At 41.4% G+C, this 24524-nt stretch overlaps 2 protein-coding genes across 5 annotated transcripts; one reads left to right on the plus strand and one right to left on the minus strand.

Annotated features, from left to right (window-relative positions):
* Window positions 1-277: 277 nt before the first annotated feature.
* DERL2 (derlin 2) lies at window positions 278-14417 on the minus strand. Of its 3 annotated transcripts, none has more exons than XM_014832648.3 (7): window positions 14171-14417; window positions 13273-13338; window positions 10919-10992; window positions 9703-9796; window positions 8742-8937; window positions 8388-8478; window positions 278-3105 (listed from the first exon to the last, which is right to left on the minus strand). In XM_014832648.3, the coding sequence occupies exons 1-7, from the start codon at window positions 14261-14263 to the stop codon at window positions 3000-3002; spliced, it is 720 nt and encodes a 239-aa protein (XP_014688134.1). In that variant the 5' UTR covers window positions 14264-14417; the 3' UTR covers window positions 278-2999. The 3 variants fall into 3 exon arrangements, with proteins under 3 accessions (XP_014688134.1, XP_014688135.1, XP_014688136.1); XM_014832649.3 differs by having other exon boundaries at window positions 13273-13335; window positions 14171-14305; XM_014832650.3 differs by lacking the exons at window positions 8742-8937; window positions 9703-9796; window positions 10919-10992 and having other exon boundaries at window positions 14171-14328.
* Window positions 14418-14645: 228 nt separating this feature from the next.
* On the plus strand, window positions 14646-20785 carry MIS12 (MIS12 kinetochore complex component). Of its 2 annotated transcripts, XM_014832652.3 has the most exons (3): window positions 14646-14780; window positions 15829-15933; window positions 18972-20785. In XM_014832652.3, the coding sequence occupies exon 3, from the start codon at window positions 19012-19014 to the stop codon at window positions 19630-19632; it is 621 nt and encodes a 206-aa protein (XP_014688138.1). In that variant the 5' UTR covers window positions 14646-14780; window positions 15829-15933; window positions 18972-19011; the 3' UTR covers window positions 19633-20785. The 2 variants fall into 2 exon arrangements, with proteins under 2 accessions (XP_014688138.1, XP_014688137.1); XM_014832651.3 differs by lacking the exon at window positions 15829-15933.
* Window positions 20786-24524: the final 3739 nt, after the last annotated feature.

The following is a 24524-nucleotide window of genomic DNA, read 5'->3' on the forward strand; positions in this document are numbered from 1 at the left end:
AAGACAATATATAATTTGGTGTAAGAGTATGTTGTACAGACTTGAAGCTTTATAGGGACTCAAAGAAAGACAATGAAATAGGCCCTAGTGTCAAGACCTTTTGAGAAGCCAGGAACGGGGCCAGGCCTTGAAGGACTGAAGAGACTTAAATTGAGATTCCTGTTCAGTAGAAGTGGGAGTAAGGTTCAGAGGAAGACAGAAAGTATGAATTTGACATGGGGGCTTCCTAAGGAGTCACTGTGAATTTCTGAGCAGAGAAGTACGCATACACTTGAACTTGATCATACAAAGTTCAACAAGTTTAATGCAAACTCATAAAATATGCAAGGAGTTTAGGGGACATCCTACAGAACACTGAAAACAATGGCAATATTGTGACTAGCAACACGGATGGCATTCACCTGTCAAAGGAAAATAGAGCCACAACATCAAATGCTATCAAGGTTAAATGACAATTCTAGGAAGCCCCTTACCCAACATGCCAATAGCTCCAATAGTTCCTAATTTTCATAGGCCCCCGAGACAGAGTGAGGGTTTCATTTCCAAGATCCAGGACTTGGGTGCTCTCTGCTTAGAGAGACTACACAAGCTGTATGAAAGCTATTAGGAAATACAAGAGTGACATGGAAAAAGAACAAGTGGAAGAGAGAAACAAATAGAAATCCATAGTGAAAAAACACACCAAAATGTATATAAAATTAATCTCCTAGGGAGATGCAATTTGCACGTCCATTTTTTCAAATGAACATATACTGTATTTCTACAACAAAAAACCCTACGCCTTAGTCAGGTGTGCTTTTCAGTATTACTGGGAGAATCCAGGAATCCCTTAAATTCTATGTATGTCAGGTAAGCGGTCACAAGCCATATATCAAATCTCACTTTTCAGTTGACTTGCATTATGAAAAAGAAGTGTGTTCTGGGAGAAGTAAGACTGAGAGGTAAACTGGGAAGAATGAGGACTTTCCTGCTGTCCACGTAAGCCTAGGTGTCCTGTCAAGCCACACGGGCTAGGGACGGTGGGAGTGGGACTGGCCAAACTGCTAAGAGGTCAGTGATTCAAAGTCCCACCGAGCAGGACACAGTGTAGTAGCACAGTAGGACATCCTGCCGCAGCAATTCTCACCCAAAATCAGAGAAATCAAAATCCCATGACTGACTGTGTTTAGGCCATAAATTCAAAACTTGTTTCCTGTTTTTACCCAGTCATCAATATGTACAGACATCCCTTACTTAAATGAACAGTGAACAGATTTTAGGATTAAAATTTTACCACAAAAGTTCCATGAATTGGATAACTCAAAGTTAACTACGGGAGAACAAATAAAACTAGAGAAACCTATTTCTAGCCCCAAATAAACAATTAAGAAAAACCCGTCTAATTAAATTCAAGCTTTCTTGAACAAAGACAAGATATGACAAAATTTAAGAATCCCATAAGGATTATACATTCTAAGATTGGCATTTAAACTTGAAAGATATTTTTTAAACCACTTAGGACAAAAAAGCAGTCCCATTAACCCAAGTTCCATAAAATTGCAACAAACATATTCAAAGTTACTGACTAGCAACATGTAAAATATCCATATTAAATTCTATTACTTATGCATATTCCATTTAGATATTAAAAGACTTTTCACTTCACAAACAATCCAAAAATTCCTATTTAATATGTTTATTATGTTTAATCTAAACCTCACACCCATCTTTCTCAGGAAAATCTCACACTCTAGGAAGCTATCACTTAGTTGGGCTGGAACTACTTGGAAAATGTAGGTCCTGTACCTACATGCTGTTTATGAAAGCTGTTTGAAATAATCTCTTCTGTGGGGGTGTCCATTTTATTCCTCTGGGTCCTCTGAATTACTTAAGCAGTGTGAATGCAAACCTGCTGAAACTGAGAAAAGTTAATATTTTAGGTATTTACTGAACCACAGGTATTAACTACCTACTTCTGCGACCCTGTCTAATTTCTACCTGATTGGGAAGGTATACCATGTAAAGCTTTTTGGCTTTTGATGAAGCAAATGACAAAGGTCAACCAGCCAAAGACCCAGGAGAAACGGATCCCGGCCTAACTAGTACCTGTTCTTCTGGCTCCAAAGTCAACATTCTAACTTGCTTTCCAGGTCTAAAGAAGATCTTCCTGTTGTTTTCCAAGATGTGGCCATTACCTGTCTTTCCTTGGATATTTCTTAGTGGAGAAATGCAAGCAGAGTAAATAAGATGCCATATTTGCTTTCCACTTATAGGAGACTCTCCCATAGCTGAATTCCTGCTGCTACAAGAACCACCCTCCCCCTTTTTTCCACATTGTCTGACAACTTCAAGTTCTGCAAAATCCAGATGGAGAACAAACTATCTGGACAACAGAACTAAATCTTCTTCCTAGTGGAGCTGGCATTCTGCATTAGTAAGATGTGTATACAGCCACAGTATAACAGCCACATACTTCCAATCTTGAAATGAAATCCAGTCAAAAGCCGTGAAGACACAGGAAGAGTGAGCATGTCAATTGCTCTGAGCTCAGACCTATGCAGGAGAGCTAGAATACAGGATCATAATTTAAAAGATCACACACAAAAGCTTTAATTCAGTGAGAGAGAGATGGAATTCAGTTTTATTTTGTCCTCTCTGAAACTTCCATTTACACCATGACCTCATCTATCAAAGAAGAAGAGGAGGAAAAAGCTCTGCCTTACACCATAGAACCCAAGTACTCATGTACTTGTTCGTTAGAGGCGGCAGGGTGTTTGTTTCTCCAGTTTTTTGGCTCCGAGAGATTACACTTTCAGTACCAGTGTATTGAGGAACCACTGGCAAACTGCTGGAAATGTCTTCTGGATTAATCAGTGTACCATTTCATAAAGTGCTTCTGGAGTTAAAATCTGTCAAGCTGTCGAAAGTGTCCACGCGTCTCCAATACAAAGGATAAAAGAATCCCAATGGGCATGTCAGTGAGTCCTCCCCAGCTGGGTCTCATTATTGGCACTGCCACTTTATCCGCCGAGGCGCTGGCCCTCACCCCAGGCGAAGCCTCCTGGCTGCTCTTCAGGTAGTGGATTGTAATTTGGATCCTCATCCGGTGTATCAAAAATAGCCTTCCTAAAAGACAGGCAATGGATATAATTTAGTCCCAGAGTCATCTTAGTCTGAAATACCGCAAGATCAGTAAAGATCCACAGGGTTTCCACCAATGGACAAGCATTGCATCTGCCTGCCAATCAAATAGTTATATTTTGAAGGTATCCATAATTGTTTAACATTTACATTAACTTTTACCTCCTTTACTAATTTTAACTACACAAGCAATACATGTATGTTGCAGAGAAAACAGGCAAACAGGCAATATAGATGAGCAAAACATCCTAAATCCCCAGAGATAATCCTTACTGAAGTTAGTCATTATTCTTCCAGAATTTTTATGTAAGTAATTTTACAAAAGTTAGATCATATTACTTCTGTTTTGTAACCTGATTTTCACTTAATTTATCATGAATGTCTCTCCTCAACCAAGGTATTACCCAGTATCCTTGGATAGATGAATGCATAAACAAACTGGTCTATACATACAATGGAATATTATTCCGTCTTAAAAAGAAATTCTGGTACATGTTACAACATGGATGAACCTGGAAAACAGTATGCGAAGTGAAATAAGCTGGTCACAAAAGGACAAATACTGTATGATTCCACTTACATGAGGAACCTAGAGTACAGAGTAGTCAAACTCAGAGACAGAAAGTCGAATAGTAGTTGTCAAGGGCTGGGGAGAGAGGGGAATGGGAAGTTATTGTTTAATGGGGACAGAGTTGCAGTTTTGCAATATGAAAACAGTGCTATGGATGGATGGTGGTGACAGAAGTACAATGTGAATGCACTTAACGCCACTGAACTGTACACTTACAATGTACAAGATGATAAATTTTATGTGTATTTTATCACAATTAAAATCTTTAAAAAATTAACAAGTTATTCCAAGAAAAATTACTGCAGAGCATAGGAAGGGATAGTAAATGTCCAAAAGATTTTTTTATGTAATATTTATTATATAGTCATTCAAAGTCTCCTTAAAGAATTAACCATTAAAAAGCAGCATCCCCTGTTTGCACTCATATTTCTAATTGTACTTGCCTACAGCTGATAAAATTAGAAATGTATCTGAAAACTTCTATTTCACCCTGGGGTCAGAAAAAGCATTTATCTTTCAAAATGAGCTCCTTTAATTCTTACAAATTAACAGTAAAAACAAACACACACACCAATGGAAAAATATAGGATTGAATAGGCAATTCAAAAAGGAAATCCAGGGCCCGCCCTGTGACACAGTGGTTAAGTCTGGCATGCTCCACTTCGGCAGTCCAGGTTCGCAGGTTCCGATCCCAGGCACAGACCAACACCACTTGTCAAGAGGACCTACACCACTCGACCCACACACAAAAGAGAGGAAGACAGGCACGGATGTTAGCTCAGGGCTAATCTTTCTCAAGTCAAAAAAAAGGGAAGATTGGCAACAGATGTTAGCTCAGAGTGAATCTTCTTCACCAAAAAAAAAAAAAAAAAAAGGAAGAAAGAAATCCAAATGGTCAATAAAGATAAAAATGTTTGCTCTCACAATAGTTAAAGGAAAGCATATTAAAAACTGAGACCCCTTCCACTTCCCAAACATTAGGTGGAGCAGAACAAAGTAGGTGTCCCTGGAGGGCAGAGGAGGATGGGGGTGGGGAGAACAGCTGGCACAGGGAGTCAAGAGCCCACCCGGGCACGCTCACATGGAGGTGGTCAGGTTCAACATGTCAGAGCCTGAGTTAGGGTAAGGAAGGCATCCCCAGGAGACGGCAGCCCAACATGGAGAATCCGAGGTGGAGCAGGAGAAGCAAGGCATCCACACAGGCAGGGGAGACAGCGATGAGGATGGTTATATATGGGGCATTAATTAAATAAGTAAATATATTAATGATAATAGGAATCAGGTCTCTCACTGTCAGTGAGAATAAGGAAATACGGAAAAGGGTGGTATATTTATACAATGGAATACTACTCAGCAAAAAAAAAGAACAAATTACTGATATGTGCAACAATGTAGATACATTTCAAAAACATTATGTTGAACGAAAGAGGCCTTATACCAAGGAGTATATCATACTGTATGATTCCACTCATGAAGTGCAGAACATGCAAAGCTAATCTACGGGGGCACAAAATCAGTATAGCAGTTGCTCTCAGGGGTTGGGGGCAAGGACTGACAGGGAACCTTGTGGGTAATGGTTAATTTTCTTATCTTGATAGGGATTTGGGTTACACAGATGTGTGCATTTATGGAAACCCGTTAGTTGACACACTGAGATTTGTGTATTTTGCTGCATATAAAGAACTCAAGTTAGTGATATATATACTATTTAGACAATTAAGTATATTGGAATGGAAAGACAGAAGGATAGATGTACAAAAAGCAAAAACAGTAATAAAATATTAATTTTAGAATCTATGTGGTAGGTAAATGATGTTCACTGTATAATTTTTTTCCACTTTTCTGTAAGTTTGGAAATTTTCATGATGAAACATTGGAGGAAAAATATAGAAAGGAAAAAAACTAGAACGAATCATGTGGATTTGTACTAGAACTGGGAGTATCAGTAGAAACCCATGTTTTAAAAAATAAATACAGTCACGTGTCGCTTAACAATGGGGATATGTTCTGAGAAGTGCGTCATGCGGTGATTTTGTCGTGTGAACATCAGAGAGTACTTAACGCAAACCTAGATGGAACAGCCTCCTACACACCTAGCTATATGGTACTAATCTCACGGGGCTGTAGTTAACTGAAGCGTCGTTAGGTGGCGCATGACTGTAGACATAAAAATACAGATGTGCATACACTCATATGCATACATATAATTCCCCTGCTCTGTTCATCGAGAGGACTTGGGAACAGTAACACTCCAAAGGCCATGAGCACATCTAGCACCCAGATCTTGGCCTCTAACTACCATTCTTCACTGGAAAGGAACTAGGGTTCCTAGAAGAAATAGCTGATTCTAGGAAAGCAAAAGATAAGCCTGGGATATCTTTTTGGACCAGAAAGTAAAAAATTGCTAAAAAAATAAGATGGGAACATACTGAAAAGTACTTAGAAGCCACTTTGAAGGGGTTCCTCTTAGCCAAATCTGGGACAGTATGAGGATCAAAATAAATAATTATAATAAGGGTTTATAATCCATGAATAAAACATGAAACCATGAATTCATGCAGATATAAATTAATTGAAATTTGGTAAGGAATGGGATACTTACATAATCTCAAAGAACCTTTCCACAAAACACTTAAATTATGAAAGAAAAAAAGTAACTTTACAGTGGAGAAGCCTCAGACACCCTAATCAAGTAATCAGAGTGACTACTACCACTTTGACCGAGTCAACAAATTAAAATTCTGTGCTAACAGGCTACAGCTGGAACACAGCATCACTTCTCTGTATTCCTGCCAAAGATGCAGAACCTGAACCTAAATGTGAGGGAACATTAGACAAATCCAAATTGAGAGGCATTCTACAAAACGGGCCTATATCTTCAAAAATGTCAATTTCATGAAAGTCAAGGTAAGACTGAGGAGCTGTTCCAGACTGAAGGAGACTAAAGAGACGTGATAACCAAATGCGGCACCAGAATCTGAACTGGATTCTTTTGCTATAAAGAACACTATTAGGATGCTGCCCAAAGTGGAATTGGGTCTGAGGATTAATGTTTATTTCCTGATTTTGAATACATAGAAAAATGTCCTTGTTTATAGAAAATACATATTAATGGGGGTCTTGGGACATTAGAGCGACAATTTAATTTTAAATACCTAAGGGGAAAAAAGTCCTTTATACTGTGTATAATTTTCTGTAAGTCTGAAACTTTCAAATTTTTAGGAAAAACAATTGTAAAAAATGAGACACCATCTTATAGCTATCAAACTAGAAAAGGGTAAATATAATACCTCCCACATTTGACAAGGATGTGGGGAAATGGACACATACATTGCTGGTAGAAATGTAAACTTGAACATCCATTTTCAAGGACAATTTGGCAATAAGCAAAATAGCAATTCCACTTCTAGGAATTTATCCTTTGAAAATAATCATGGATGTGTGCAAAGATTTAGCTGTTAGGATGTTCACCACTCCAATTACAGAAGGGAAAAGCAAGAACTAACATCAATGTCCACCAGTAAGGGATTAGTAAAATCATGCTATGTTCATACAATGAGGTATCATGTAGCGGTTACAACTTTGTAGGACATTTATGATGGAAAAATGATTATGACATATTACGTTAAAAAGAAGGTTGTGAAATAGCATTTTTAAAAAGTACACAGACAGTAAAAGACTGAAGAATACACAGCAAAAAGCTAACAATGGAGGGCCAGCCCTGTGGCATAGTAGTTAAGTTTGGCGCACTCTGCTCCAGTAGCCTGGGTTCATGGGTTCATATCCGGGGCGCAGACCTACACCACTTGTCAGCCCGGCTGTGGCGATGACCTACTAACAAAATAAAGGAAGACTGGCACAGATGATAGCTCAGGGCTAATCTTCCTCAAACAAAAAAGGGGAAAGATTGGCAACAGAAGTTAGCTCAGGGCAAATCTTCCTCAGCAAAAAAAAGAAAGAAAGAAAAAGCTAAGAATGGTAGCCACAGTTCTATCTAAGTGGTGGCATTATGGAGGATTTTACTTTCTTCTTTTTGCTTAACTATTGCACAACCAACACTTTATAATAAAAACTCAAATTTTCCTACTCAAGTGAGCCCTTTTTAATGCAGTATATCTCAAGCACACAAAATTCTGGAGTACAAAGAGGTCCTATAAATCAAAGATCTACCCTCAGGAAACTGAAGTGCAAAAAAGGAGAAGGGACTCGCTTAAAACTACGTAGCTGGTCCGTGGAACAGCTACAACTGGTTTCTAGCCCAAAGCTATCTTCACTCTGAGTCACTGCTTCTCTCTCCCACCTCCTTGGAAGGCCAGAAATTCCACCATTAGACGCTTGCCTTCAATCAGTTTCGCCCATTTTGCTACCTCACCTCTCTAACCTCAGACAGCAGCTTTCCTGGTACCTGCAGCCTCCTCCCTGGGATGGGAGGTGCCAGGGGTCATCCAGGACAGCAATTATCAAGCCACCCTCAGGACATCCTGAGCCGGTTAACCTTGCTCCTGCCACCACTCCAGCACTGTCTGCTCCTACCCAATCCAAGTGCTCCTCAACTGCAGCCAGACTGCTCAATCTGCAAATATTTACTGACCCGAACTGTGTGTGCCAGGAGCTATGGGAGGCCCAAGATGACACAGACCATGGACCCTGTCCTGGTTTGTCTGCAAGGAACACATGACCTGGTGTTAATACTCACAAAATAGACGGTGTTTTCAGAATTCTTATTCCACCAGGCTGATTGGGAAATACATCTTCCAAGAAAAAATATATGTGTCCAACTGCAATACCTAGAATCAACCAGAAATAAAGGATGAGGGAGAGGATTAAACGCAACTGCAGGTGGATCTACCAATACATATTCCTTATATTTAGGACGAAATGTCAACATAATTACTAAAAATTAAAAAAACAGGATTATAGTCTTTGAGCATATAATTATCAAATAATCCTATAATAGCTATATGTGAAGGCCAGGCAGAATAAACATGAAAATAGTGACAAAACAAGCTTACAAGTAAAATAATGGAAAAAGTAGTGATAAGACTCTTACCCAAGAGGTCCACAATGATTGAGTTCCCCAACAACAAGGAAAAGCCCATGAGCACCCAGGGTAGAAAGGGGGCCTGGAAATTGAGAAGGCCAAAGAAGTTCATGCGGACATATGGGTTTCTTCGGCTCCACACGTAGACAAGCATTATTGTAAAGGCTTGGCCCAAGAAAACTAAGCTCACAAACAAACCAAAAAGCTAGCAGATGGCATTAAGGAAAATACCAACATTAAACGTGTAATCGGGAAGACTTGGCAAGATTGTGTTCTAATGAAGTGTGAATTAGGAAGGTCAAGCAATAATTACATCTTTAGAAGAAAAAAAAGCCTGAAAATAATTACCTAGAGCAATCAGGCAAAAACCTACTTAGGCCAAATCATCATTACAATCCAAGTCTGGATTGTAGCTACTTCAAATTAATATTCTGCTTTCATGAAGTTCTTGCCTCTTTGGAAAATGTGTTAATTCCTTGGTCTATAATTACAGGAAAGCTCACTCACCATTAGCACCTGTACAGAGGTGAATAAAGCCAGCTGGAGCAAAACCATCTTGTCAGACAGGACTATATTCAAGTCTGTTATTTAGATGAAAATTCTTTTCTAAAAAAATAATTTATCAGTTTTGATATGACCAAATAAATGTCTCACCAACTTAGTTTAAGAGCGAAGTACACCATCAACAATAATATATCTAAGACACTTAATTGTAACCCACCTCGGTTAAAAGTTCCTCTGACTTGCTCACAGTAGAAAAGCATCCTGTCCGACCGCTAGGCTTAGAAAGCTGCCACATAAAGTATGCTGGAAATTAAACAGTAGCATCCTGAAGCTAAAACCTAGAGGTCTACTTTTATCTGTTTGTTCAGAAGACCTAGTGGGTTGTGGGAGACAGATGAAAAGCTTTAGGAAGAGAGAGGGTGTTCTTTCACATTTTCCTGTAGTTGTTCTATTTGTTGAAGGATACAGTCATTAAGAATCCACCAAAAAGGAACATAAATACAAAGTCTGCTGTCCGACCTCGGAAAGAGCCTTCTTCTAGCATTCGACAGTAACGATATCTTAAGTTCCAAGTTAAGAAAATGTTAAACACACAAATATGAAGAAAGTAAAATTTAACGTAGCACTTAAGTACACTGGGACTCCACATTATTTGTAAGTCAAGCCTTCATTTCTCTAAGAATGTTTATGAGTGGTAGTATGGTTATTTCTCTCTTACCAGACATTTTAGGCAAGGTGAAGACCAGCTCCTATTTCACAAAAACTGTTCCTGACTGGGGAACTAGGCCAGATGCTGCACAAACATGCTTCCAGTCACCTAGTCAACCTTCTCAAACTGGTACTGTCTTTCCCATGTTCAGCCACACCATAATCTGCACCACCCTTGCTTTTTCATAACCTAACTTGGAAGAAATCCCCAACAAGAAGCCTTGTGTGATAATCTACTTTTTCAGGCTAGGAATATTAAGCATTTCTACACCTCAGTTAATAAAGATGCATTGCGATGAAAAAAATCAATTATATTTAAACTTACCAGAATGGTATACCATATAGGAGACACAGGAATCCATCCTGGGGCAGGAATCCTGTCATTCCTACAAGGCCCTCTGTCTACTGCAGACAAGGTAATCCAGAGGGTTGGGATGGAGGGGGAACGCCCTGCTCAGTGGCCCCAATTACCATCTGACCAGAGCACAGTTCTTCCTCTCTTTCAATAAACCGGAACATGGCAGCCCAGCAGACATCATGGCACTGTCTTATCAGTCAGTAGAACTAGCAACCAAGATCCAAGGAGATCTCCAGTTCTCCATGCCTCACGAGCCCACTCCCAAACCTATACCAAACTGTCAATTATCACTGTACTCAGGTGGTGTTTTATCACTTGGTCCCTGCCGATGTGATTTGGTAAGTATGACTCAAATCACTTCTCTTCTTTGATCAGATTTTTAAGTGGCTTATGGGCAGAAATGTGATTTTCTGGCTTTAAACCTCCCATTTGAACAATGACCTACAAGCACTCTCAAAGCATTACTGTCTGACCAACTATTCTGTGTACCACTGAGCCAGTACCCAGAAGTTAAGCTAACATGTTTACAAAAATAACAGGATTAATAATTTCAACTTAATATTGTATTTCCTAAGTAAGCCTAAATTTTTATGTAACTTCACTTAATAAAGGATACAGAAAAATCATGTTAAATAAAAAATTGAATCCAACTGGCCCAAAAAATAAGAAATTGGTGATTAGCCTCCATATCTGTTAAAAGAAAAAAAATCGAGAAAGATAGATTAAGTAAAATACAGGAGGAAACATGTCCATATTAAGACAAAAGAGATATTCTATGACTACGATGGTTGAAAGGCCAAGATAGGGTAATACTATGTTTTGAACTAAAAAGTGGGGCACACAATCTGACATCGGACTTTTGTCCTGCTTCTAGTTGAAAGTGTGAAAGATATCACTCAGCCCTTGACATTTGTAAGGATAACATGACAGAAAACTTGAATTTGTGATCATGTTTTAAAGAAAGCCCACACCATACGGTCAGGCAAATGATGGAAACAGTTTGATGGCAAGACTAGGTTAATTTGCAGAAGAGAAAACAGTGCTGTCACATATGCAGTATCACAATCTAACGAATAGTCTTGCGATACCAGAGGAAAACTCCAGGGACCTAATATAAACTGCCAAGAAATGTTTCAATACTAGGCAGTCAGAAACATCAGAGTAAAGAGTAATTCTAAAGCAAATACTCAAGTTCTGGTCTGAACAAATAACTACTTCCCTACAAGTAAAGACCTAATGCTCTAATAATTCCAGTCTAATTGGTGGATGCAAAGACACTCATTTTCATGTTGGAAACCCTGATATGCTCTTCCCTACTCAATCCATCCACACTGCAATAAAAACAACTACTCACAATGGTAGAGCACTTAACATTTTAAAGTGTTTTAATGTATTTTATTATCTCATGTGATCTTAATAATCCTGTGAGACCACAAGTAGTACCAAGCTGGTACTACCATCCCCAATTCACAGATGAGAAAACTAAGAGACTTGGATTTTTTTTTTTTTTGAGGAAGATTAGCCCTGAGCTAACTACTGCCAGTCCTCCTCTTTTTGCTGAGGAAGCCTGGCCCTGAGCTAACATCTGTGCCCATCTTCCTCTACTTTATATGTGGGACGCCTACCACAGCATGGCTTTTGCCATGCAGTGCCATGTCCGCACCTGGGTTCTGAACCAGCGAACCCCGGGCCACCAAAGCTGAACGTGCACACTTAACACTGTGCCACTGGGCCGGCCCAAGACTTGGATCATTTTTAAATGGCTTGCCCAAGGACACACAGCCTGTAGAGGGAGACTCTGAATTCAAACAGAACTCCTAACGCCGAGTGCAGATACACAGTGCTGTCAAGAGTTAACCCCAGGCGAAATCCTGCCAAGCAAGCTAACAGGAAGAAATGCTTGGATGCAGCCACAGCTCCCAGCAAGGACCACGTGAGTACTGAAGAAGACGGCAGTAACAAGAGTCCACAGGACTGCTATAGATATCATTAAATTCTTAAGAGTTGGCGACTATTAAAGTGGAAACAATTGAGTTCTGCATGCTAACTGCATCCAGGAGTTTAGAGTCCTCAACCTACTGAGGAGAGATGCATATAAATAAGTCCAAGTACAAGGTGGAGATGCTCTAAAAGAAGTATTTACAGATACCCTAGGGACACAAAGGAGGATGCATCTGAGAAGGCTACACAAAAGCTGTGTGTTGAAAGGCAAGCTGGAGTTCAATGGGTATAAAATGAATGAAACCCATTCGAGACAGAGAGAATAGCATATGTAGAGACAGAATTACTGGCTTTTGGGACTCTCTCTGACTCCAACTATAGCCTTATATGATCATCCTGGAGCAGGAAAACACATCTCTCTTTTAGCATTCTAATTACTGAAAAGGACTATCTCCCACGGTAATCTAATAAATTGGCATGTTGTTTTAGATATTGGTCTTTTGGAGTTTGGTTAGTATGATCTGATCCCTGAAAAATGGGTCAGTTAACAAGCACTAATAGTTTCTGAACTGGACCAAAGTGACAACACCACCAAGTTGGTAGAGGTGTCAGGTGGTGAGTGGACAAAATCAGGGCACCCTGTGAGATTCTCCCTGGGTTGCTGGCTGGTCAGTCTCCTCTCAAACTACAATAACTCTGAACTAGTGATACCTAAATATAGGAACCGGATAAATCAAATCAGAACCATGCAGGGAACTTTAACAATGAAATACAGATTCTTAATTCCTACTCTTGGTGATTACGATTTGGTACATGAGGAGCTTGAGACTCTCTTAAAAGCTCCCTAGGTGATTCTGAAGCCCAATCAGGCTTCCAAGTCACTGCTTTATACCCTCCATAATAAGACTCACAACCAAATATTCCCACCGAATTCTTTTTTGAGATACAGTGTCTGGCAAGATTTGCTACCAAAAAGTAAGAAAAACAAGTAAAAAACTGAAACGACCATAGTTGCGACGGACCACTTACTTGAAAGTGTTTGAAGATTAATTCAGGATTGAAGTACAACTGAAAAGGTGTGATCAATTCCAACTGCTGAAATAGAAAAAGAACTTCTTAGAGCAAATCAGTCAACAAACAAAATTTCATCATGTACAACCAAGGATAAGTAGGCCTAGAAATTTCTAATTCTCCATCACTTAGACCGAATCCTTTAAGGCTTTCTTCTCAGGCCAGAAGAGGTTGGAAAGAATTCTCTAGAACTGGTATAATTCTTTGTATCCCCAACACCTAACACAAAGTAAAAGTTCGTTTTATGTTGCAATAGGTAACGCTGACATGAGGGCCTGGGAGGCAGGGGGTGATATCAGCTGCCACGAATCTGCCCATCTCACGGGCACCACCTGGAACAGCTGTGTGAAGCAACACCCTCACTCCAGAGAACCGAGACTCAAGACCCTGCCGCCGTCAGGGCTGGGTGCTTCCAGCCAACCTCTCTATCTAGACTCTTTCTTTCAAAACTTTTCCCTCTCGACAACTTCTAGCTTTCTATCCTCAACATGTGTTTCTTCATTAAGCGGGCCTACCTCCCACTAGTCACCACCTTACCACTTGGCCATCGCCAGAGTTTTGAGACACGTTTCCTGGGTGGGCGGCTCCCGCAGCCCTGACTTGCTATAGGTCCGGCCTTCATCTCTCAAAAACTGACCTGCAGGCCTGATCCTCCACCCCTCACGGAGAAGCATCCCTTCTCGGGTCACTGGATAAGCACTCTCCGGGCCATTGCGACCCCAAAGTGAGTGCTGTACGCCTCCACCCACCCCTGTGACCAACCCCTCTGGGCTTCCCCGAAGCCTAAGCCCCAGTTTCCTAAGGACTCGGTCATATCCAGCCCGGATAACGAGAAGCTGGCGCTGCAGCTGCTCACCACAGCGGCGGTGGTGAGGACGCAGGCGGTGGTGTAGGCGCGGCTGACTGGTGGGATCTGCAGGTACTCCAGCCTGAGGCTCTGGTACGCCATCTTCCCCACCGCCGCCTGCGCCCCCCCGCCCCACTTCCCCTTCCGCCAGTCAATCCAAGCGGTGAGGCGGGAGCAAGGCGGGGTCCTCCCTCCAGCCTGCCCGCTGCTGTCCAATCAGCGCCGTGCAATCGGCCAGCGACCAATCGCTAGAGCCCTAGGGAAAGCACAGTCGCCAACCACGAGTTGCGTCTCCGCGGCGTCCCAGCCTTGCTTCCCCACCCACAAACGTAGGGGAGGGGAGTGTAAGTACCGCTTCCCTCCACCAATCCCCGCCGGCCACAGCTAGCTTTCCCGCCCGGCCCCTTTGCGTCACCATTCTAGGTGGCCCCCTCCCGACCGTACAGCCAGCCAATCAGGAGGGCGAGAGCATCCCGCCTTTGCTCTCGTACGCTGAGGCTGGTATCCGTCGGAACTTGGCTAGCCAGCAGCGCCGCCAATCTCTGGCAGTAAGCGGTGGTTTAAAGGACGTGGCGGGAACCTGGTGTTGGCCGAATTCGTCACTCTCACGGCTGCTTGGGTAAGTGCCGGGGGGCTGCATTTTCTCTGAGGAGGAGCGGGAAGGAGTGCTACGGGGTTAGGCATCACCGCGGGGCGCTGGAGCGGCCTCTGAGAGCAGCCTCGCTGGCCCGGCCGCCGGCCTCCGACTTGAAGGTCCCGGCATGCAGCGGGGTCGCGGGGCCCGACGGGAGCCCGTCCGCCGGCCGGAAGTAGTTCTTGCCCCGCGGCTTTGGAGCTCAGTCAGCTCAGCTCGCCGAGGTGTCTTGGGTGTCTCCCTCGTTTCCTCCGCAAATATTACCATACTCATCCTGCCTTTAGGAATCCTAAGGCCAGCAGAACAGAGGAGACAGGCTCTGAAGTAGGGCTTGGTCAGTGTCCGAAGGGAAGTCCCGATGGGAATGCAGAGGAGAGGGCGGGTCACCAGGGAGGTGTGTTTAAACTGACCCTTGGAGGATATTTGGCCACCGCATCCTTCCTGAGGGAAAGTCATCGCAGGGGAAAAAATAGCTGGGTTTGGTTGGAACAAAGAGTAGTGAGATCGTGGCATGCAGTTAAAAATAGTCGTTGGGTGATAGTAAGCTCTAAAGGTTTTTGGAACAGGGAGTGACCTTCAATATAAGGAAGGAACCAAGTGAAAAGCTGGAGGGAGTGGTTTTTCAAAAAGAATATGAATGAGTAATTCACAAAAGGAGAAACCTGGAGAGCTACTGTGTATGAGATGGTGGTGCTCAACTTTACTGGTCATCAGAGAAATGCACATGGAAATATTTTTGCCTGTTCTCCAAATATCCCCCTCCCAACCTGTTGATAAAACAGTGCTGACTGTATTGCTTACCCTGGTAAGGGAGAACACCTCAGCAGAGCTTTGGCAGTGGCACATAGGGAAGAAAGGCAAGATCGGAATTTTTTGAGAATGGCAAGTTTGGTTTAAGGTGGGTCTTTCAATTTGGGAGCTTGATTAGGATTGAGTAAGGATCATGAAATCACAGCCCAGGATTGGTAGGAACAGCTGAGGCCAGGATTTTTGAGAATTTTACTGTACGGATTGTTGATGCTTCCCATTGCAGAGCTGATCCATCTTTTGGGGAGTTCATAATGACCAGTCAAGCCATTTGAACAATGAAAATATTATCCTGGTCTCCTAGGACAGTAAAATCATGCCAATGTGAACAGTAAGTTGTGTCTGGGAGGGGAGGGAGTGTAGGTAGTTTCGGTCCTTAGTGTCCAACCTGTGTGAGTATGGCTAGATGGTTTTGATTTTCAGAAAAACACTGTAAAACAGTTTTACACCTACCGGGTCAGCAAAAATTAGAATGTTGAATAATATTAAGTCTTGGTGGAGACATGAGAAAGAATTCTCATATACTGCAAGTGGGAGTGTAAACCAGTCTACACCTCCCCCCTTCCCCCAGAACATTCTGGAGGACATTTTGGCGGTATTTAGTGAAATTATGTATGCGTAAACTCTTTGGCCCAGCAATTACTTGGCTATGTAAATACCCTGCATGTCCCTGTGGAGACTTGTTCATTATAGGAGGGTGTTCATTACAACATTATTTCTGGTAGCAAGGTGCTGAAAGCAATGTAGGTGTCACAGAGAATGGGCACATTAAGTGTGGTATATGCATGTGCTAAAACTGAGGGACTAGTTCAGTCAGAACCAATGAAGTGGGGGCCGGCCAGTGGCGCAGAGGTTAAGTTCACATGTTCCACTTCGGCAGCCTGGGATTCGCTGGTTTGGGTCCAGGGTGCAGACCTACGCACTGCTTGTCAAGCCATGCTGTGGCGGGCGTCCCACATGTAAGAAAAAGTAGAGGAAGATAGGTGTGGATGCTGACTCAGGGCCAGCATCCTCAGCAAAAAGAGGAGGGTTGGCGGCAGGTGTTAGTGTAATAACATGAAGTGATCGCAAACATACTTTAAAGAAAAATGTAAGCATACGTATATAAAATTGTGTTTTTCAAGACTATATATCTAAAACCTATTAAAGATGAATTGAAATTAAAGATGAATTGAAAAGGCATGTGTTACAAACACTAGAGTAGTGAGGGCCACCCTGTGGCCGAGTGGTTGGGTTCCTTGACTCCCCTTCCATGGCCTGGGGTTTTGCTGGTTCAGATCCTGGGTGCCGGCATGGCACCACTCATCAGGCCATGCTGAGGCAGCGTCCCATGCCACAACTAGAAGGACCCACAACTAAAATATACAACTATGTACTGGGGGCGTTGGACAGAAAACAAAGGAAAAAGAAAAAAGATTGGCAACAGTTGTTAGCTCAGGTGCCAAAAAAAAACCAAAGAAACACTAGAGTAGGTTCCTATGGGAGATGAAAAATGGAAGAGTAAAAGAAGAAAAGACCTAGCATGAACCAAAAATAGAGTACCATGCAATAGGAAGTATTACCAACTCAATTATACACATGCGAAGCCCTTAAAAGGGAGGACAGAATGTGGTTAGTAAGGGCCAGATGATGAAGGCCCTTATAAACCATGGTAAAAGAGTTTGAACTTGATCCTGGAGGCATAGGGCAGTGTTGAGTGACTAAAAATCCTGCCAACCCAGAGAATCCTCTCCACAAGACATAGGAAAGAAAGCAATTTTATTACTGAATAAGCATATCCAGATTACAGTGCATTGTAGGTAATCTGTGAGTGAGATTACAAAGATAGAAAGAAATGCAGCCTTATTTATACAGCCAACCAGTTAAAACTATTCTATTTTTAGCCATTACATCCATAAGTTCTCAAGATTAACAGCATCTTGTCTTCCTATAAAAAAATTCGACTGCACCATTTGCTTCCAATTCTTTTCTTTTTCCTCTCCAAAGCCTCAGTACATAGTTTTATATTCTAGTTGTAAGTCCTTCTAGTTCTTCTATGTGAGCCACCACCACTGCATGGCAACTGATGGATGAGTGGTATGGTTCTGCGCCTGGGCTGCCAAAGCAAAGCCTGCTGAACTTTAACCACTAGGCCGTCAGGGTTGACTCTGCTTCACATTCTTTTATGAGGTTCATTCTAAATTCACTTGGTAGTTAAGGCAGCCATTTATTTTAGCTAATTGTCTTTATCTGAAGGAATAATAAAACTTCTTTCTATGACAAGCATATGGTTACAGCTCAGAAAAAGGTGCCTAGGTTAAACCCCTACAGGGAATGGGAGATGGGAGTGTTATTTTCCTAGATGTGTACATTTGAAAGGAATGACTCCCAGACTCTTGAAAAATCATGTTGGGGTTGTAAAGCTGACAAGAGGCTTGCTCAGCTTCTAATTGAGATTTTTTTCAGGTGGCTAGGTTGGAAGGACAAGGAAGTTGAGGTCATTGGCAAGGGAGTGGTTGAAGTGATGAATCATGAAGCCTAAAATGGATGGCGGGGGGGGGGCTGGCCCAGTGGCATAGCGGGTAAGTTCATGTACTCTGCTTTGGCGGCCCGGGGTTCACTGGTTTGGATCCTGGGCGTCGATATGGCACTACTCATCAAGCCATGCTGAGGCGGTATCCCACATATAAGAACTAGAATGACTAACAACTATGATATACAACTATGTATTGGGGCTTTGGGGAGAAAAGAAAAAGAGAAAGATTGGCAACAGATGTTAGCTTAGGGCCAATCTTCCTCACTAAAAAAAAAAAAAGCATATCTTTAAAAAATAAATAAATAATAAAATGGATAGGGAAAGAAGTGAAGTGGGAGGGACTGAGAGCAAGAAGGAGAGGATTAGAGGACTGAAAATCTTGAAGATTAAGGTGTGAATATGTGAATGAGAGTTGGAAGAATAGCATAGGAAGTTGTGGTCAGAAAGTAGTAGTTGGAGGGAGAAGTAACAAATATCAAGAGCCAAGTGGCTAAAAGAATGGAGATAAAGTCCATTGAAACTCATCTCTAGGAATTGGGTAGGTCATCTGTCTAAACTTGAACATTGTCTAGGATGGTAACAGAATTCACAAGACCGAGCCATAGGCCAGAGTCCTCAATAAATGAGAGATGAGGGAAATGAACAATGAAGACGGGGAAAGGGAGGGTAATGGCTGATGGAAAGAGCCTCAGAGGCAAGGGTTTGTATCCTGTTGTGGATGAGTGAGGCTGGAAGTGGCATCAGGTATCAAGGAACACAGACTCATTATTTTTTTATTGCTATCTGTAATGCGATTTAGTTTCCTCAGATGATTTTTTTTTATCCAAATGAAATTTTTCTTTTTACATTTGCAGATTTTTCACCATCAAAATTAACATTGCAAAATAAGCCAACATGTCTGTCGATCCGATGACCTATGAGGCCCAGTTCTTTGGCTTCACGCCACAAACTTGCATGCTTAGGATCTACATTGCATTTCAAGACTACCTGTTTGAAGTGATGCAGGCTGTTGAACAGGTTATTCTGAAGAAGTTGGATGGCATCCCAGACTGTGAGATTAGCCCAGTCCAGATTCGTAAATGCACAGAGAAGTTTCTTTGCTTCATGAAAGGGCGTTTTGATACCCTTTTCGGCAAAATGGAGCAGCTGTTTTTACAGTTAATTTTACGCATTCCCCCAAACATCTTGCTTCCGGAAGATAAATCTCAGGAGATGCATCCTTGTAGTGAGGAAGAATTCCAGCTTCTCCAAAAAGAAATTGAACAGTTACAGGAGAAGTATAAGACTGAATTATGCACTAAGCAGGCCCTTCTTGCAGAGTTAGAAGAGCAGAAAATTGTTCAGGCCAAACTGAAACAGACACTGGCTTTGTTTGATGAGCTTGAAAATGTTGGCAGAGATCATGGGACTAGTGATTTTAGAGAGAGCTTGGTATTCCTGGTCCAGAACTCCAGAAAACTACAGAATATTAGAGACAATGTGGAACAGGAAAGCAAAAGACTAAAAGTATCTTAATTTCTAGGTAGTAAAAGGGGGTCTATCAGAAAGAATGGTCAGGGATTTACGTCAATGACTATTCTTATTCTAGGAAACTGTATATTTTATTGGATTTTCCTCGTTCACTCTTTCATGTATTCCACGCCTTCTCTTTCTCTGTCCCCTCTCCTGAGGGATCTATCTACTACCCTCAACTAATCTTTGAAGCATCTGTTCTTAGAGGCCCCTAATAGATGGGAAGGGATTCTTGACTCAGTAATGACTGATTTGGGGGCATAATTGAAGTAGTTAAGCCTCCCCTGGCCGAAGATATCCGTAAAGTTGTACCTTGGTCATGAGTCCTTTGTAACCTCGGTCCTTTTGACTTATTCTTTGGATGAGACAAATGAGGAAAAGGTTAAATGGGTGGCTTCTTGGTTAACCAGCTGCTACCCTGTGGGACAGCCAGCAGAGTGCCTGCCCTTGCCCAGTAACTTTTCTACACGAGGAAGTGGATAACTAGTTGAAAGAAGCAAGTAGCAGAAAAGACAACCATGATCTTTAGTAAAGAAGAAAGAAGTTTTTGTTTCTAAAATAAATCCTTTCCACGACCAAGGCCTCGGTGATGGTAAGCAGTTTGCTATGTTGAGGTCCAGCAGTAGAGGACCTGGGACAAAAAAGAAGCAGATGTCACTGGAGCAGAAAAGGAAGAAGCCTGGAACATACCCAAGGCGAAGTTTATATTAACTGATTGTTAGGTATTTGTAGCAATTTTTTTTTTCATGCTTCAGTTAGTTTTGGAATCTGCGTTGTAACTAATATTTAATTAACTTATTTATTCACACTCATAAGCATCAAATATTTGGTACCCTCACTGGGAAATTTTAGCTGTGTCTTGTGCTTAAATTCAATGGAGTCTGATATTTCCTTTTGTAATCAGTCCATGTAAAGAGTTAGACCACCCAAGGAAAGGGGAGAAATAGCAATTGATGCTCCTAAGGTATAGCTTTCCCGTATGTCTTCCTAAAGAACAGGACTCGGAGTTTCTCCTTGATGTAGAGGAGTAACTTAGGGTATTACTGTTTGCAATTAAATATTTAAAGACACAGGAAGCCTGTGTTTACCTGGAATATGTTTATTATCAAAGAGTCTTTTTTTCCAATCTTGTACATTAAATACATTTGTTTCAAAAGCTTTGGTTTTTGATTTTCTACTGTCTGTAGTGTCATGGTGTGTTTCCTCCCTCAGTATGACTTTTTACCCAAATGAAAATTTTCTATTTTTTTTTTACATTTGTAGCTTATTTAAAATATCTGAGTATAGTGAGTTGAAAGGTGATCCCCCAAAAGTATTCCATGTCTTGATTCCTGGAACCTGTGATTGTGCCTTATTTGGAAAAGGGGTCTTTGCAGGTGTAATGAAGTTAAGGATCTGGAGATAAGGAGATCATCCTGAAGTATCCAGGTGGGCCCTCAATCCAGTGACAAGTGTCTTTATGAGAAAGGCGGAGGGAGATTTGACACAGAAGAGGAGGAGGCATTGGGACCACAGAGGCAGATTGAAGCGATGCAGCCACAAGTCAAGGAATGCCGAGAGCCACCACAAACTGGAAGAGGTGAAGAACAGCTTCTCCCCCAGGGCCTCCGGAGGGAGTGTGGCCCTGCTGACACCTTTATTTGAAGTTCCAGCCTCCAGAACTGTGAGAATACATATCTGTTGTTTTAAGTTGCTAAGTTTGTTATGGTATCCACAGGAAACTAATATACCTGGTGAAATTAGAATATTAAGATATTCATAAGGATCTAGGCTGCTTATTAAGGAAACAACAGCTGAGACCTAGTTGGCCTCATTATACAAGCAATAATATGGTTTGAATACAGTTAAAATATGGACATGACCTGGGTAGAAGGGTGAAATCCACAGTGTCTAGAACTCAGGAGTCCATTTCATGTTGAATAAGTGCTCAATAATTGTTGGATATTAATACTGTTAATATTTGTCATAGTAGTGTCTCTGCAGGAACAAATTAATCTACCTGGCCTCATTCTCCTTTAATAATTAAATTGCTCCCTCAAAAATTCAGAAATAAATCAGGATAATAAACACTTGGTTACCCACTCTGCTTCATTGCCCTATCTTCCATCCAGCATCAGTCTCACCCCATTTCCTACTTCCCTCTACATTGGATCCTATGATTTTGTAATATCAAACCTTCAATTTCCCTAGTTGCCTACTCCCAAGCTTTCTGTTGTATGTATCTATTTATTTTCCCTTACTGTCATGCCCGTTCCCCACTATGTACCCCCAAATAAACTTTTCTCATACTGCTGCTGCAAGTGTCAGGCAGCCACGTAGGGACACAGTTTGGTGTGGTATTATTAGAAAGTAAAGAGTGGATACTACCAACTTTTCAGAAATAAAAAGAATTATCAGGAAATATTAAGAGATTATGTACTCGATTCTGATGTGGGAGGGGTTCTACCCACACCACCAAGTAATTCTCGGGACACTGACTGGGTATCCTACAATTCAACTCAATTCTGACACTACCTGGAGATAGCATCAGATTCCACAGGTTAAGGGCTCAGTCCCACAAGACTGCCCTCCACTTCAGATGCCAGTCATGAGTCCAGGTGGTTACCTGTGCTTCTGACTGACTGACTATAAATCAGAGGGTCCCATGACTCCTTGGGTTCATTTGATTCGCTAGAGCAGCTCAGAACTCAGGAAAATTTGTTTACTCACAAGATTTACTACAAAAATTATACAACTCAACAGCTAGATGAAGAGATACATAGGGTGAGGTTCTGGACAAAGGAGCTTTTGTCCCTGTGGTGTTTGGGCCTGGCATGGTAGCATGTGGAAGGGTTCTGGTTCCCCAACCTGGAAGCTTTCCAAACCCCCTCCTTTTGGCTTCTTATGGTGGCTTCATTACATAGGCATGGTTGGTTAAATCATTGGCAGTTGGTGATTGAAGTTGGACTCCTACCTCACACCATATACAAAAATGAACTAAAAATGGGTCAAAGACCTAAATGTATGAGCTAACACTCTAAAACCCTTAGAAGAAAACATAGGCTTAAATCTTGGTGATCTTGAATTAAGCAGTAGTTTCTTAGAGATGACAAGAAAAAACACAGGAACACCAAGCAACAAAGGAAACAGATAAACTGTACGTCATCAAAATTAAAAACTTGTGCTTCAAAGACACTATCACAAAAGTGAAAAGACGAACCAAAGAATGGGAGAAATGGACGTGTATTTAGAATAAAGAACTCAGCATTCAAGACAAATATCCCAATTTTAAAATGGGTAAAGGATCTGAATAGACATTTCTTCAAAGAAGATATACACTTGGCTAATAAGCACGTGAGAAGATACTCAACATCATTAGGCATCAGGGAAATGCAAATCAAAACCACAATGAGATACCACTTTATACTCACTAAGATAGCTATAATTTTTTTTTTTTTTTAAAGTTTTGGCAAGGAAGTGGAGAACTCTCATACAGTGCTAACAGGAGTGTAAAATGATGCAGCCACTTTGGGAAAAAGTCTGGCAGTTTCTCAAATGGCTAAACATAGAGTTACCATATGATCCAGCAATTCCACTCTAAGGCAAATGAAAACGTATGTCCACACAAAAAATAGTACACAATCGTTCATAGTAGCGTTATTCATAGTAGCCAAAAAGTAGAAATAACCCAAGTGAACCCAACTAATGAATGGACAAATAAACTGGTATATACATACAACAGAATATTATTTAGCAATAGAAATGAAGTGCTAATACATGCTACAACATGGGTGAGCTTGAAAACATGCCAAGTGAAAGAAGCCGGTCACAAAGGACCGCGCATCGTATGATTCCTTTTATATGAAATGTGCATAATAGGCAAATCTATAGAGACAGGAAGTTGATTAGTGGTTGCTTAGGGATGGGGGGGTTGGAGGGAGATGGTTAAGGGGTATAGGGCTTCTTTTTGGAATAATGAAATATCCTGATATTGATTGTGGTGATGGCTGCACAACTGAATATACTAAAAGCCATTGAATTGTATAATGTAAATGAATGAGGTGTGTGGTATGTGAATTATATCTCAGTAAAGCTGATAAAAATAATACTAAGAGTATGTGCTCCAGAAACAATGCTTGAATTCATCTAGCTCCATCGCTAGTGCTGTGAGCTTGGGCAGATCACTTCACCTGCGCCTGTTTCCTCATCTGCAAAATGGGGAGGATAAAAGAACTTACCTCATAAGGTTGTGAGACTTCAATGAATTCACACTATATAATGCACTAAGCCAGACACACGGTAAGTTCCATTAGTCACAAAGTGAGCTCCATGCAGGCAAGGGTTGTATCTGTTTTGCTAATCACTATCTCCAGTGCTTGATACCTACTAAGCAATGAAACATTTAAAAATATTCTCCCAGGCTCAGGTTCTGCCGTCCAAAATAGCTGAATTCCAACTGTCTTCCTCAATTTAAAGTTCCTACTGTCCCATGATATTCAGAAACCACTATTTATTTCACTTCATATGTCCACCCACCCCTAACAACCCGATACCTAATACATAACCCAATACATAATAGGAAAATTGTCCAAAATAATCATCTCTTCCTTTATCATTTGTGATCTGCTAAAAGTCAGTTTACTGGATGTCTGTTATTTTCGCCTACCCAGGATCCATGGTCTTGATAACTTCAGTTTTCCTTTGGGGAAACTGTCTCTTTCCTATTGCATGCTATTCTCACAGGACTGCCTATTAAGGTGTCTCTTATGACTTCTGGCAAGAGTGGGCATGTGACCCTAGCTAGGTCAGTAAGACTCTAGAATTAGATTCTTGAGCAACATGGCAAAAGTACCAAAAAAGGGGCCCATTTGTTTTTATGGTTAAACCCTGAAAAGGGTGTCCATTAGTACTTGAGT

The sequence above is a fragment of the Equus asinus genome, chromosome 13 (assembly GCF_041296235.1).
Source record: "Equus asinus isolate D_3611 breed Donkey chromosome 13, EquAss-T2T_v2, whole genome shotgun sequence".
Lineage (NCBI taxonomy): Eukaryota > Metazoa > Chordata > Mammalia > Perissodactyla > Equidae > Equus > Equus asinus.

What these genes read in the sequence shown, in the direction of transcription:
- MIS12 (XM_014832652.3), top strand. Translation starts at nt 19,012, where the DNA reads ATGTCTGTCGATCCGATGACCTATGAGGCCCAGTTCTTTGGCTTCACG.
- DERL2 (XM_014832648.3), bottom strand. Translation starts at nt 14,263, where the DNA reads ATGGCGTACCAGAGCCTCAGGCTGGAGTACCTGCAGATCCCACCAGTC. An exon ending in TTATTTAACATGATTTTTCT is followed by an intron (nt 9,797 to 10,918) that starts GTATCCTTTATT and finishes TTGGAACTTAAG; the next exon opens with ATATCGTTACTGTCGAATGC. An exon ending in TTGGTGGATTCTTAATGACT is followed by an intron (nt 8,938 to 9,702) that starts GTATCCTTCAAC and finishes GCCATCTGCTAG; the next exon opens with CTTTTTGGTTTGTTTGTGAG.